Source organism: Urocitellus parryii, chromosome 12 (genome assembly GCF_045843805.1).
Source record: "Urocitellus parryii isolate mUroPar1 chromosome 12, mUroPar1.hap1, whole genome shotgun sequence".
Lineage (NCBI taxonomy): Eukaryota > Metazoa > Chordata > Mammalia > Rodentia > Sciuridae > Urocitellus > Urocitellus parryii.
Window position 1 is genome coordinate 82,853,518 of NC_135542.1, and position 12,650 is coordinate 82,866,167.

At 32.9% G+C, this 12,650-nt stretch overlaps 1 protein-coding gene across 4 annotated transcripts in view; it reads right to left on the bottom strand.

The window, feature by feature from the left end:
• Wdpcp (WD repeat containing planar cell polarity effector) overlaps positions 1-12,650 on the bottom strand; it is a 346,394-nt gene that overhangs the window by 193,549 nt on the left and 140,195 nt on the right. For all 4 annotated transcript variants that reach the window (XM_026387164.2, XM_026387163.2, XM_077791841.1 and 1 more), the window contains one exon: positions 802-1,411. In XM_026387164.2, coding sequence (XP_026242949.1) covers positions 802-1,411 — 610 coding nt within the window. The remainder of the gene's footprint in view (positions 1-801; positions 1,412-12,650) is intronic.

Below are 12,650 nucleotides of genomic sequence, written 5' to 3' on the forward strand. Positions count from 1 at the left end.
TAAATCGCAAGTTTTTATCATGAAGTCAAGTCTTATAAGAAGTTTAAAAAATGTATTTACTTTTCTAACTTTTTAAGTAGCTATAATGTATATGAAAGAAAAATTTTTTAAACCTATGTGAGTTTCTCTCAAGAACATTAAATTATACAAAACTACCTAAAGTTGTTTTGCTATTCTAGGACATAAAAGTAATATGAAACTGTAACAAGCAAATGAATCATCATGAGAGGAATTCATTTTAAAGTTTCCTGGTCAAATATGCTATATTAATATATAGTTTTATAAATAATAAACCCTTTTGAATGTTTTTAATCCAAAAGGGAAACAAAAAGTTACACAAATATTTTTAGCAAATTCTAACTACATATCTGCCTTCTTTATTTGTTTCACAAAATTTCAGGCTGGGAAGCAAAAGTTATGGATAACCTAAAATAACATTTACAGAAAAAGTTTTACATTCCTACAACACAGAATTTTTCAATGAATATAGAAAGTACTTTTAAAATATTCACATATTTATTTCTTAAGGAGTGTTTTAATAGGACATTTCAGAGAGTATCAGATGTGAAAGTTCAGGCTTTTTAATCATCCTAAAGGATAATTAATAAAATTTCCAAATTCAATATCTAATATTCATTTGACATTTAGAAAATGATCCACAAAGCCTTTTTAAGAAACTGTTTGAAAGGCAAACATATTTATGGGATTACAAATAACAAAAATCTACATTCCAAAAGTAGTTTTAGTTGCCTTAGTAATATCACTATCATAACACTGTACTTACCAACTTCCTTGACTTACCAAGTTTAAACAAAAGCACACCCAAAGGTCCTCTGTCAAACCTGAGGAAGAGAAGATCATAGATGTGTCTATTTTCAGGCTTCTGAGAAACAACCAGAGGAGCTATCCACTGCATTTGAACAAGACTGCTGGAAACATCAAAGAACTTATTGAATTGCAGAGTCTCCCTTGGTAAGCAGTCTTCAGCCAAGAGCTGGATGTTAATAGGGGATAGAGCCATATCAAAAATTTGCAGCTCCCCTTGGTTGCTGCCAACTAGCAGAATGGCACCACTTGGGTGGCAGCTTATTAATGAAGGCAAAAGTTCAGCCTGGGCCAAGAGAGTCACTCTACGGTGAGTTTCATAAAGAACTACTGAAGAATCTTCACAGCCCAGAATCAATTTGTCTTCAGTAACACTCCTGCAGCAGCTGATGGCCTTCGATCTTAATGGTATTCTGGTGACTGACATACAATGGATTTTGTTCCGAACACATTCATAGATGCAGCTGTCAGCCATGGGCTCTTTGTCTACACTGACGGATTGCTCCACTGTAAACACCTGATAAGGCTGTTTGGTGCCAAAGCGAACATCCAGTGGATCCCATTCTGTACGAACAGAACTCAGAACCTGTAAGAAATGCAGCAAGAACATCAGACGGTCAGTTGATGTCACTTAAAGGCCACCAATATTAACCCAGAAACCCAATAAAGACCATCAATTTCCACTGTAACCATCAGCTTGACATATGCAACACATATACACCCAAAATAGAGTACACGAATAAGAATTAAGCTATTAAGATTTTAACTTTAATTTTGGGAAATCTATAAGTACTTAAAGTTAAAAATGTCCCACAACATATAAAAACAAACAAATTAGGCTATTAGAAAAATAATATGGCTTGCAGAATATCTTTAAAAGTTAGAAGTTAAGTCAGGTATGGTGATGCACACCTACAATCCCAGCTACTTGGGAAAGGGAGACAGGAAGATCAAGGCCAGCTGGGCAGTTTAGCAAGATGCTGTCTCAATTAAAAAATAAAAAGAGCTGGTGGTGTAGCTCAGTAGTACACTACCCGGGAATTCAATACCCAGTATTGAAGAAAGAAGAAGGAGGGGGAGAACGAAGAGGAAAAGAATAAATAAAGGACTTTAAAGAATTAGTTATGTTCCACCTCCATCCTTCCTATATCTGGAATGATCAATAAGTTATTTACCAGAAATATATTTCTAATTAGTAGGGCTGGGTAGGCAAAGGGGAAAAATTTAGAATTCTATTAACAGTCTCATAGAATTATTTTGCTACCCCAAAAACTATTGCTGGGTCTGGGGTTGTGGCTCAGTGGTAGAGCGCTTGCCTAGCAAGAATGAGGCACTGGGTTCAGTTTTCTGCACCCCATATAAATAAATGAATAAAATAAAGGTCCAGTAGAAAAACGATCAATAAATAGTAAATAATACTGGTGAAGTAAAATTTTAAAGTCATCTTTAGTACAGAAAGGAAAGGTTACCTGCCTATAAGAAACATCAATGTAAAACAAACAAATAAAAAAATCGGTCATTTATTTTATTAATATATAAATGACAGGTGGTCAAGAGCCAGGAGAATAGTATTAAAGAGGATATTTTTAATACTTTGTTAAAAAATTCAAAATCAGATATAGAAAATTAAATAACATGTGGGATAAAATATTATAGAACTGCTCACCATCAAAAAAGTACATTTAAAATATGATTAAATTTGGCTGAGGTCTGTCCCTCAGTTAATAGTAATGCATGAATGTCATTTGCCTATATGTCACAATGTATATTGCAGGATACAATCATTTGGGGGGGAAAGCAGACAAAGAGAATTCATTGTACAATTATAGTAATTTATTATGAGTCAAAAAAATTAAAAATGGAAAGTTAACTATCTTACAGAGTGTTGAATTGGGGAGGGGAATGGGAGCTGAAATGACTTTTTAAAAAATCTATTTTGCACATCATCAGCAACTTAATTTTTTTAATATTTATTTTTTAGTTGTAGTTAGACACAATACCTTCACTTTATTTATTTTTATATGGTGCTGAGGATCAAACCCAGGATCTTGCACATACATGTGAGGCAAGCACTCTACCACTGAACCACAACCCCAAGCCCAGCAACTTAATATTCTTAAAATAAATGCTTTTGTTTTCACTCCCCTGTCCTACCTTTCAATGAAAACCCCCTAATAAATTAAATGTGTATTCCCTTGCCTAGAATGCAACTCCTGTGGGCTCCATATCCATATCCATATCCATTTCCTGCACTCATTTTCTCTTTTGTCCGATAAATATTTGTTCAAATAAATATTTGTACCAGGGACTGGTCCTAGGGATATAGCAGTGAGTAAGTGTTTCCCTCAGCGAGCACACACACTTAAATGGGAGAAAAAGTAGTATCTCTTCCTAACCTTTGGGAGGTTCATTACTGATATCTCTATAATACAAGACAAATTATCAAGAGGGGGCAAAACTAAATTATTTAACCAGTTTTAGGTGACACAGGAAACTTCACATATGATGACCCAGGAAAAACTAAATTTTATGCTTACAGTTGATGAAAATGAACAGTGGTATAGAAAAATGATTGGATAAAAAGCAGATATGGCCTATGGTAATATACTGAAGGGAACTTTGCAAGGACCATTTGTTCTGATTTTTCTTTGTGTCTCTAGGTCTTCATTCCTTTAAGAGGGTAGGACAAATGTCACAGGAGGGTCTTGTACCCTAGTTTCAAGGGAGGTAGATCAAAGAATTCTTTTTATGACTGGGGAAGAAAGATAGGAGAAGGTCAAAGAAAGAAAAGGCCACAAAAATCTTTGCTGCTTTCTACTGTTTTTTTTTTTTTCAATTTCCTTCAGCTTAAAATAGTCAGGGGGCTAAAGTGCCATATTTGGGGATAGCATTTCTGTTTCCCATTCACACTATAATAGTGAGAGAGAAGGCAATAATTAACAAGTAAGCACATTTCAATACCTTGTATATGTACTTCCTAAGTATTATGAAGTTAAATACAGCAAAAAGGTGTGGGGGGCAGCAGAAGTAGGGAAAGGGGGCATGATACAGAGAAGTCAGTGTAGGTCTTCCCAATAAATATGACCTCAAAGGGGTGAACCATTTCTCTAAGAGAAGAGAGCTCCAGGCAGAGGAAACAGATTCTAAGTAGAAGCTCTAAAACCCTTACCCAATATGGCTAGAGAATGGGAAGAAAGGAAGAGAATAGTGGAAATGGAATTTGAGGGGTGGGGAAAACATGGTGTAGTAGCTTGTAGACCAGCAGGGCATTCAAGGTTCCCTTCCAACTCACTTTTTCCTACCAACTCACTTATTATTCCTACCAAGCATACTTACCCTTAAAGACATAAAAGTATACCAGTTTTCTGGATTCCTCACAGATTTGTGGCATCTCTCCTTCCTTTAATCCCCCTTCAAATCCCTTGCCCAGCCCCAACTTAACCAATGCCTTTCTTGTGACATTTAGCCTTCTATTTGCTTCTTCTTTTTTTAAAATATTTTTTTAGTTGTTGATAGACCTTTATTTTATTTATTTATATGTGGTGCTGAGAATCAAACCCAGTGCCTCACACATGCCAGACAAGTATACTGCTGCTGAGCCCCAGCCCTGGCCCTCTATTTGCTTCTGATGTTTAGTCATACATCATCATTTTTCAGTGTCAGCTTAAAAGAATAAACTATCTTGTGTATTTTATACTTTTCTGTATTGTGTAGCAGCAAGTCAAAAACTGTTGGTAGAATATAATAAGCTTTTAAAAACTATGAACTTAAGTAAAATTCTGTAATGGTGGTTGAAATATACTTCCAAAAGCTTTAAGTTTTATAAAAGAACCCTCAGGGTATATTGAGTATTTAAACTGAAGGAAATCAAGAAAATCGAGAAGCCAGAGAATATTGAGTAGAGTCTGTTCTCACAAAGGGACAATCTAAATGGAGAGGCCCAGCTAGTTGGCATCTTAGCCAAGAACAAGTTAGGCTCAAGGTTCAGGGAGAAGGTTCCTAGGCTTCCTTGTTTCCAAATGTTTGTGAGATCCTCTCTAATGCTTCAGTAGTTTCACAAGGAAAAAGGGAAAAGGGGAGACAGACCATGGGCTGTTACATATACCCCTCTTTCCGATACTATCAATCCCAGATTACTCTAAAAAGGTAACCAAGGTCAGAGGATGGTTTGATGTCTTCCTAAATGTCTGTATGACTTTGATTAGATGATATTCATTTAAGGGAGGAAAATGTCTTGCATGGTATAATTAAAAAATATATCAGGGGTTGGGGTTATAGTAGGGCATTTGACTAGCATATCAAAATCATGGGTTCCATTCTAGCATAGAAAAAAAAAAGATACCATAAAAGTTTAAAGATTAAAAAGTACTTGAAACACAAGTTTCAGAAAAGAGTAACTCAGTAGCCCCACCTATAATAATAAGAAAAGAAGGTGCTGTACTTATTTAATCTTTTCAATACCTCAAAATTAGGTATTATAATCTATATTCTAGAGATAATAAGGGTTAGAGAGATAACTATAAGTTGTTCTTGGTCTCAAAGTTAATAAATGATATACTTACAGTTTAAATCTGATTCTAAAACACCCAGGTCTCTGCAGGTTTTTCAGGCTAGCAAGTACAGGTAATTTATAGGTTTACATGACTGAATCAGCTTTTCTTCCATATGATCAGAGAGAAAGAATGAGACTTTCAGGGCATTCAGAAATCTAAAAGTGGTGGAGGGATCTCCACATAGGAAAGAAGAATGAGAAAAAGGGGAAGGGACCCAAGAGGCAGATGATGCAAATGACAATGGAGCCTATTAATTTGGGGGCAGTAAAGAAGCTTGTGCTGAACTATTTTTGCCTGGATAGTGAACACTAAAAGACAACTATGCTTTGTATAACCGAGGAAGTTTGGAAAAAGGGTCTTAATAAGCTAACTTCTTTTAGAGATCCTTCATTCTTGGATTTATTGCGTTATACTGAAAATAAAGGGTGTGCTCCACAAATGTAAATGTAAAACTGTCCCTAAAATGGACCAGATAAAACTAAATTATCTCCTCAAAACAAAAATTTTACAAATATAAAAAATATTGCTAATTTGATATCAGTTTCTGCTATGATTTTGCATGTAATGTTTTGAAGGTTGTATTGTGCCTGGAATGAACAAGGTCAAGTTTATATGGCTGTTATTATAATGATATGATATTAGCACCGATATCCAAAATACCTGTATGTTTAAAGTATTTTGTATACCTGGGTTCAGAATTTAATTCTAAATTGGACCTGACTCTTGTAACTGCCACAAACAACACTGCACAGTAGAAGCACATTAACAGGGCCTGAATGTTGTCTTGACAATAAAGACCTCTGAGCTTTTTGAGTTATAACTAATATGCAGGTCTGGAAACAGAGTACCCTCAATAATTACTAAACATTATTGTTGCTCCTAAAGAGAAAACACTGAATTCTTTGGCAAGGATAGCAGATAACAGGAAGAATGAAGGACACTGATACTAAATAAAATCCATATTTGGTTACTGAGAATTTATGGATGATACTTTCATAAGCGCCAACTAAAAATGTGGGAGATAATTTTAAATATAGAAAAGATGTGGCTTGGAAGTTAATATTAAAAGGATTTCACTTATTTATGATATTTAACACTATGCTTGGCATGTGGTAATGGCTCAATAAGCACTATTTACTGAATATATTTTAAATAAGACACATTTCATACACATTTCATATTTAATTTCATGATTTTAAATTCATTTAAATTTGTACTTAATTATGTGATTTTTTTAAAGACATGATATTATTAGAATGAAAGAAACACTTCAGTCTATAAAAATAATAAATTTGCATACCACCATGATAAATGTGTCATGTACCATAATAAAATAAACAAGGAGAAAAAATAAATACATATGACAATAAGCTGTATAAGAAAATGTTTATAATTAATTTAATTTACATGGTAGAGAACCTGAATGCAAAAGTTTAAGTCAATCAAGAACAGCAAAATTATACCTAAATGTTACTTAAATGTAACATTAATATTTTTAATTGAAAGGAAAAGTGGACTGGTATCTTAATTAGAATTCTGAAGTAATACATTTTTACTTTAAAAGTAAAGAATAATGGATAATGAGCAATAAAAATAACCTCAGATAAAATATGGCAATACAATGTAAAAGAAAATTTGGCCAATCAGTTCTAGGAACATGCTAATGTGATAGACCAAGATAATGAGAATAAAGTGTAAACATCTACATTCTCAACAGCCATTTAAAGCTATTAAAGTATGTCCTATTGATTGAAGAACCAGATGAAATAAAAATGTTAATACATTTTCTAGCTATAAGACATTATGTTAGCAGAGCCTAGCAAATAAAAAGTGGGGGAAAAACAACTATAATTTTGTAACTATTGCAAAATATCAAGAATTGAATGTACTAAGACATCCCTCGTTTTATATTGATGAAGCTAGTTTTTCTCACAAAGTGAACTCATATTTAAGAACTAGTGAGGAGGGGGCTAGGGTTGTGGCTCAGTGGTAGAGCATTACCTAGCACATGCGAGGCCCTGGGTTCAATCCTCAGCACCACATAAAAATAAATAAATAAAGATATTGTGTCCAACTAAAAAATAAATATTAAAAAAAAAGAACTAGTTAGGAGATGATCAATGCCAAGATACAATGGTAAGATAAAGAAGTGAAAAAAAAAATATGGTGTGTAGTGAAGAGAGAAATGCTAAGTGACAATGCCCTGAAGAAAAGAACAAAGAAGAAAGAAGAATCTAAAAAGAGATAACTGAATTTCGTGACACTCTACCCAAATCTTCTAAGAGGCATGCTCACTGTTATCCTATGCAAACTTCATGATTAAGAATTCCCTTATCTTGCTGGGCATGGTGGCACACGCTAGCTATGCAGTAGTATAAGGCAGGAGGATTCCAAATTTGAGGTTAGCCTGGGCAATTTAGTGAGACCCTGTCTCAGTTGGGGATATAACTCAATGATAGAGTACTTGCTTAGCACATGCAAGGGTGAACCTACTACTGGGTTCAATCCCCAGTAGTAGGGTGGGGTGTGTGTGTGTGTGACAAAACTGAAGTGGGAATTACCTGGGATAATTAGCAGAGTAAGAGTTCTGGTAAAGGCATAGTGAGTAGGCAAACGATAAGAAGGGGAGAACTGTATAGATAATTGAGGGATGAAAAAAACCTTACAATGTGAAAAGTCTGTTAAAAATCTAAAATATGAAGAAAATGAGCTCCGCTTTAACTCAAAGGCAACAAATACAAAGAAGAAAAACACAAGCACTATGTTAGCTAAACCACAGGCTACACAATGTAAGAAGTGGCCAATAAGGCAAGTTTGCTATTCCAGAAATAGATGGAATAACATTCATGGCCCAGTGTTTTTTCTCTTCTTTTTTCTTATCTTTCTCTTCTTTCTTTTTTAATAAAACTGAAGAAAAAAGAATTTAAAAATCAAAAAAATTGAGTTGATAAACTGCAGAAAAGATAGACAATTTATAAAAGGTCTTGAAATTTCCCAGATTCAAGGGCAAATTGGTAGTATTGATCCTAAAGTGAATTGTTTTAGCCAAGTTTAAATCAGTCAGCTTTTAGATTAAAACAGTTGAAAAATGCATCATGAAGATGACTCATTTTTATTTCTAAAAAAAGCTAAATTTGAAAGAAGTACATAGAATAAACCCAAAGGTCATCAAAGAAGAACAATATAGAGAAGGAAAAGCATATCAGTGTGATAGATTCCATTTCTGAAAGATATTTTTAAATTCAGAAAGAACAAAAAGCAGAAAAGCAATCACATGGAGTTAGATTGGCTCAAGACTGTTGAACTTCATGTTTCAGCTAGAGAAGGCTTCTATTATGACTCTAAAGTCACCAATATGTAAATCAGCAAAAACATTTATTTAAAGTGCAGCCTTTTCTAGCACTGAAACTTTCACAAGTGGGTATCCAGTTATTTGAAAGATTATGCACCAAACAAGTTTTCAGCTTATCATTAGAATTTATTCTGAAATCTATATTTGCCCCCTTCCATTTAGAAATTTTTACAAACAGAAGATTAAAACGTGCACTTTAGTTTTACTTCTTTTTATGAAACATTCCAATCACATAAATGTAAAGAGAAAAATCTGTGAAAAACAACTTGGGGAAAATACTATCCTTTTGCTTTAATTTTTATAATAAAATATCATATATGCAGATGAAACCTGCCAGATCCTATTCCCTTTTCTCCCTTCCCAGAGGCACCACTATTATGAATTTGGTATTTATCTCTATGCATATTATTATTCATGAACCCAAAACAACACTTCAGAACACACAAAATTTTGAACTTTTAAAAATTTTATATAAATGTTACTATACTGTATCATACTGTAATTTCTTTTTGCTCAACTGATTCTTTTGAGATTTCACATAATCACATAGCTTTGTAGATCAGTCATTTAAAGTTCTATATAACATTCCATTCTCTGAATGACACAAATGTTTTTATTTGTAGAAATTCAAATTGTTTCTATTTTTTTATTATTAGAAACAATGCTTCTATGAATACTATTATATATGCCTCCTTCTGTATATGGATCATTTTTCCCTATTGTAGAAAACTCACCTTCAATCATAGTAGCTTCTGCTAAGTTGCTCTATTATCACAATTTACTAATTTTCTGTCCAATAAGCAATCATGAGAGTTCCCTATTATTCCATATCTTCATTTATTCAAATATATGCACTAAAAACAAAATAGTAACTTATCTTTTCAAATTGATACAGCTATTTTAATAGCTTTCAATTATTTTTGACATTTATATATAGGATAAATATATAAATGTCTTACAAGCAAAAAAACAAGTTTAGAAAGATGAAATTATCTACTAGGAAGTATAAATATTCTCTAATTTATACTTTTTGATGTGTGAAAGTTATAAACTTATATTGTGTGTATTAATAAAATCCTCCAGTACACAACACTATTTCTTGTTATGAAATCAATAAAATATATCAAAAATTACTTCAGGAAAAACAGAAACTCATACAAATTTGTTAAATATCAACTGATAGTTAACAAAGAAGCAAATGCAATTCAGTAGAGAAACAATAAATGCCGGTGAGGTTGTGGGGAGAAAGGAACAAAACTAAATAAATAAATAAATGAATAAATAAATAAAAAAATAACTATCTCACATCTTATGGCAGTAAGGTAGCAGTAGATCAGATGATTATGAACTTGATTTGTATATATAAATTAGATAAATGTATTAATTATAGACATGCTTTGCTCAATTTCTATGATTCCTTTAAATCACTCCCCAAGTTGCAAATAAGCTAACTTTCTTTTTTTAGGATTTTATTTTGAAATTATTTTAGATTTATAGGAAAGTTTCAAAAACAAAGACATTCCACATATCCTTCACCTTAGTTTTCTGTTACTATTTTATTGCACTGGTTACCATTCTTTTCTTCTGTTCCTCCCTCCCTCCTCTCTCCCTCCATCCCTCCTTCCTTCTCTCCCTCCCTCTCTTCCCTTCCTTCTTTCCCTTTCCCTTTTCCCTTATCCCTTTCACACATTTCCCATGGAACTGTTTGAGAGTAAATTGTAAACTTGATACTTCCTTACCTCTAAAAACCTTCATGTATATTTCTTAAAAATGAGTAATTATTTTCCAGTCATGTTATGATAATCAAAATAATAAAATTAATATTATTATTATTATGAAATCTACAGGCTGCTATCACATTTTCCCATTCTCCTATTAATAATGGTAGAACAATTGTTCTCTAAGAAGACAGTCCATGATTACAAATTGCAGTTAGTTTAAGAGTAATCTCTTAAAAAAAAAAAAAAAAAACACTTGTATATTGTTGGTGGGACTTCAGACTACTACAATCACTCTAGAAAGAAGCTTGGAGATCCCTCAAAAAGCTAGAAATGGAACCACCATATCATCCAGCTATTCTATTTCTGGGTATTTCCCCCAAAGAACTAAAATCAGCACACTACAGTGACACAACCACATCAGTGTTTACAGCACCACAGTTCACAATAGCTAAATTATGGAAGTAACCCAGATGCCTGTGATTTTATTTATATTTATATATATATTATATATTATATATTATATATTATATATTATATATTATATATTATATATTATATATTATATATTATATATTATATATTATATATATTCCTCTTGAGGGAAGAATAAGATTGCATAAGGAACTAATCAAACACAAATTAAGAGACAAGCAAAAGGAAGTCTAGTAGAGTAGTAGAAGAAGTAGTGGGGAGAATGGCAGGAAAAAGTGGGGGGATCATAAACTGAAATCAATTTCTATGCATGTATGATATGACCTAATTACTATGTAAAACCATAAAGCTCTAATTAAAAAATAAATAAAATGGGAGTGGAGAAATGAGCAAAATATAGACAAAAACTTTTTAAACTCTCTCAATTTATAGTAGTAGTGTTAGCGTTAGTATGATTATTCTGAGACTGGGTACTGTGTATGTGGGCAAATTGAATAAGTAATTATGGTATACTCTAATTTGCTTTGTCATATAAACTAATACTTTTGTTATGGAAAAGAGGAGATACAGATGTAATACAGAAGAAGTTAAACTAGAAAACATGTAGCGCTGAACTTGAGTTAGAAGTATCAATATGCAATCATTAGGAATGTATAAAGGTATAAAATCTCTTAACTTTATCTATGAAGAAACACAGAAACAATGACCAAACCAAAAACAAATCAATATGCATATATCCTGATGTGGACTTAAATACCATTTTCCAAAGAAACCAGAGGATCTTAGACAAATGACTGATTCCAAATCTGAAATAGGAAATGTAAAAATGAGCAGGAAACATACTGAAATACCAGGTAGCTGGGAAGCTAAGATTGTGAGGTCATGAGAAAAAGAGAAGCCTACTGGACAAACATGGGGCAATATGAGCTTCCAGAGGATACCAATATGAAATATATCAAATCAAATTATGCTTAAATATGTGAACGAATAGTGATATTTAAAAATTAAAACCTTAATCGGGGAATCAACTTGTTATTTTGACAACTGGTAAAAGAATCCAACATTTATTCTGCTTATCATGCATGAATACAACAACTGGGATAACAAATAGGAGTTGAATGGAAGTGTCTTTTCATAAAAGTTTCACAAGTAATAAATGAAAATAAATAATAAATTAGCTGGCTATGAGAACACACACACCTGTAATCCCAGTTCAGGGATTGCAAGTTCAATGCCTATGTTGGCAACTTAGCAAGATACTATCTCAAAATAAAAAATAAAAAGGGATGCAGGTGAAGCTCAGTTAAGCGTGTCCTTGGGTTCAATCAGAAGGAAGGAAGGAAGGAAGGAAGGAAGGAAGGAAGGAAGGAAGGAAGGAAGGAAGGAAGGAAAGAAATAATTAGAATTATTACCGTTTGCAACATTAATAAATTAATGGATTTTAGGCACTGAACATCAGCAGTTGCTAATATCAGAAAAGTGAAATAACTAAGAGAGAAAGAACCTGAAATTACATGACTGTGATGAAAGAATACACCATCACATTTAGTTTTGCCTAAACTGACTACTACCTCGAAGAATTTTCAAAGGACTGAGAAACATGTTCATTGCATGCCATACATATACAATGAACAATACCCAGGCTGTGGAACACTGTAGTTTTTGTCAACAGATCATTTTTATTACACTCATTAATGCATATTAATTGTACAAATTAATGGGTCTCACTGTGACATTTCCATACGTGAATATATTGTGCATCAACAG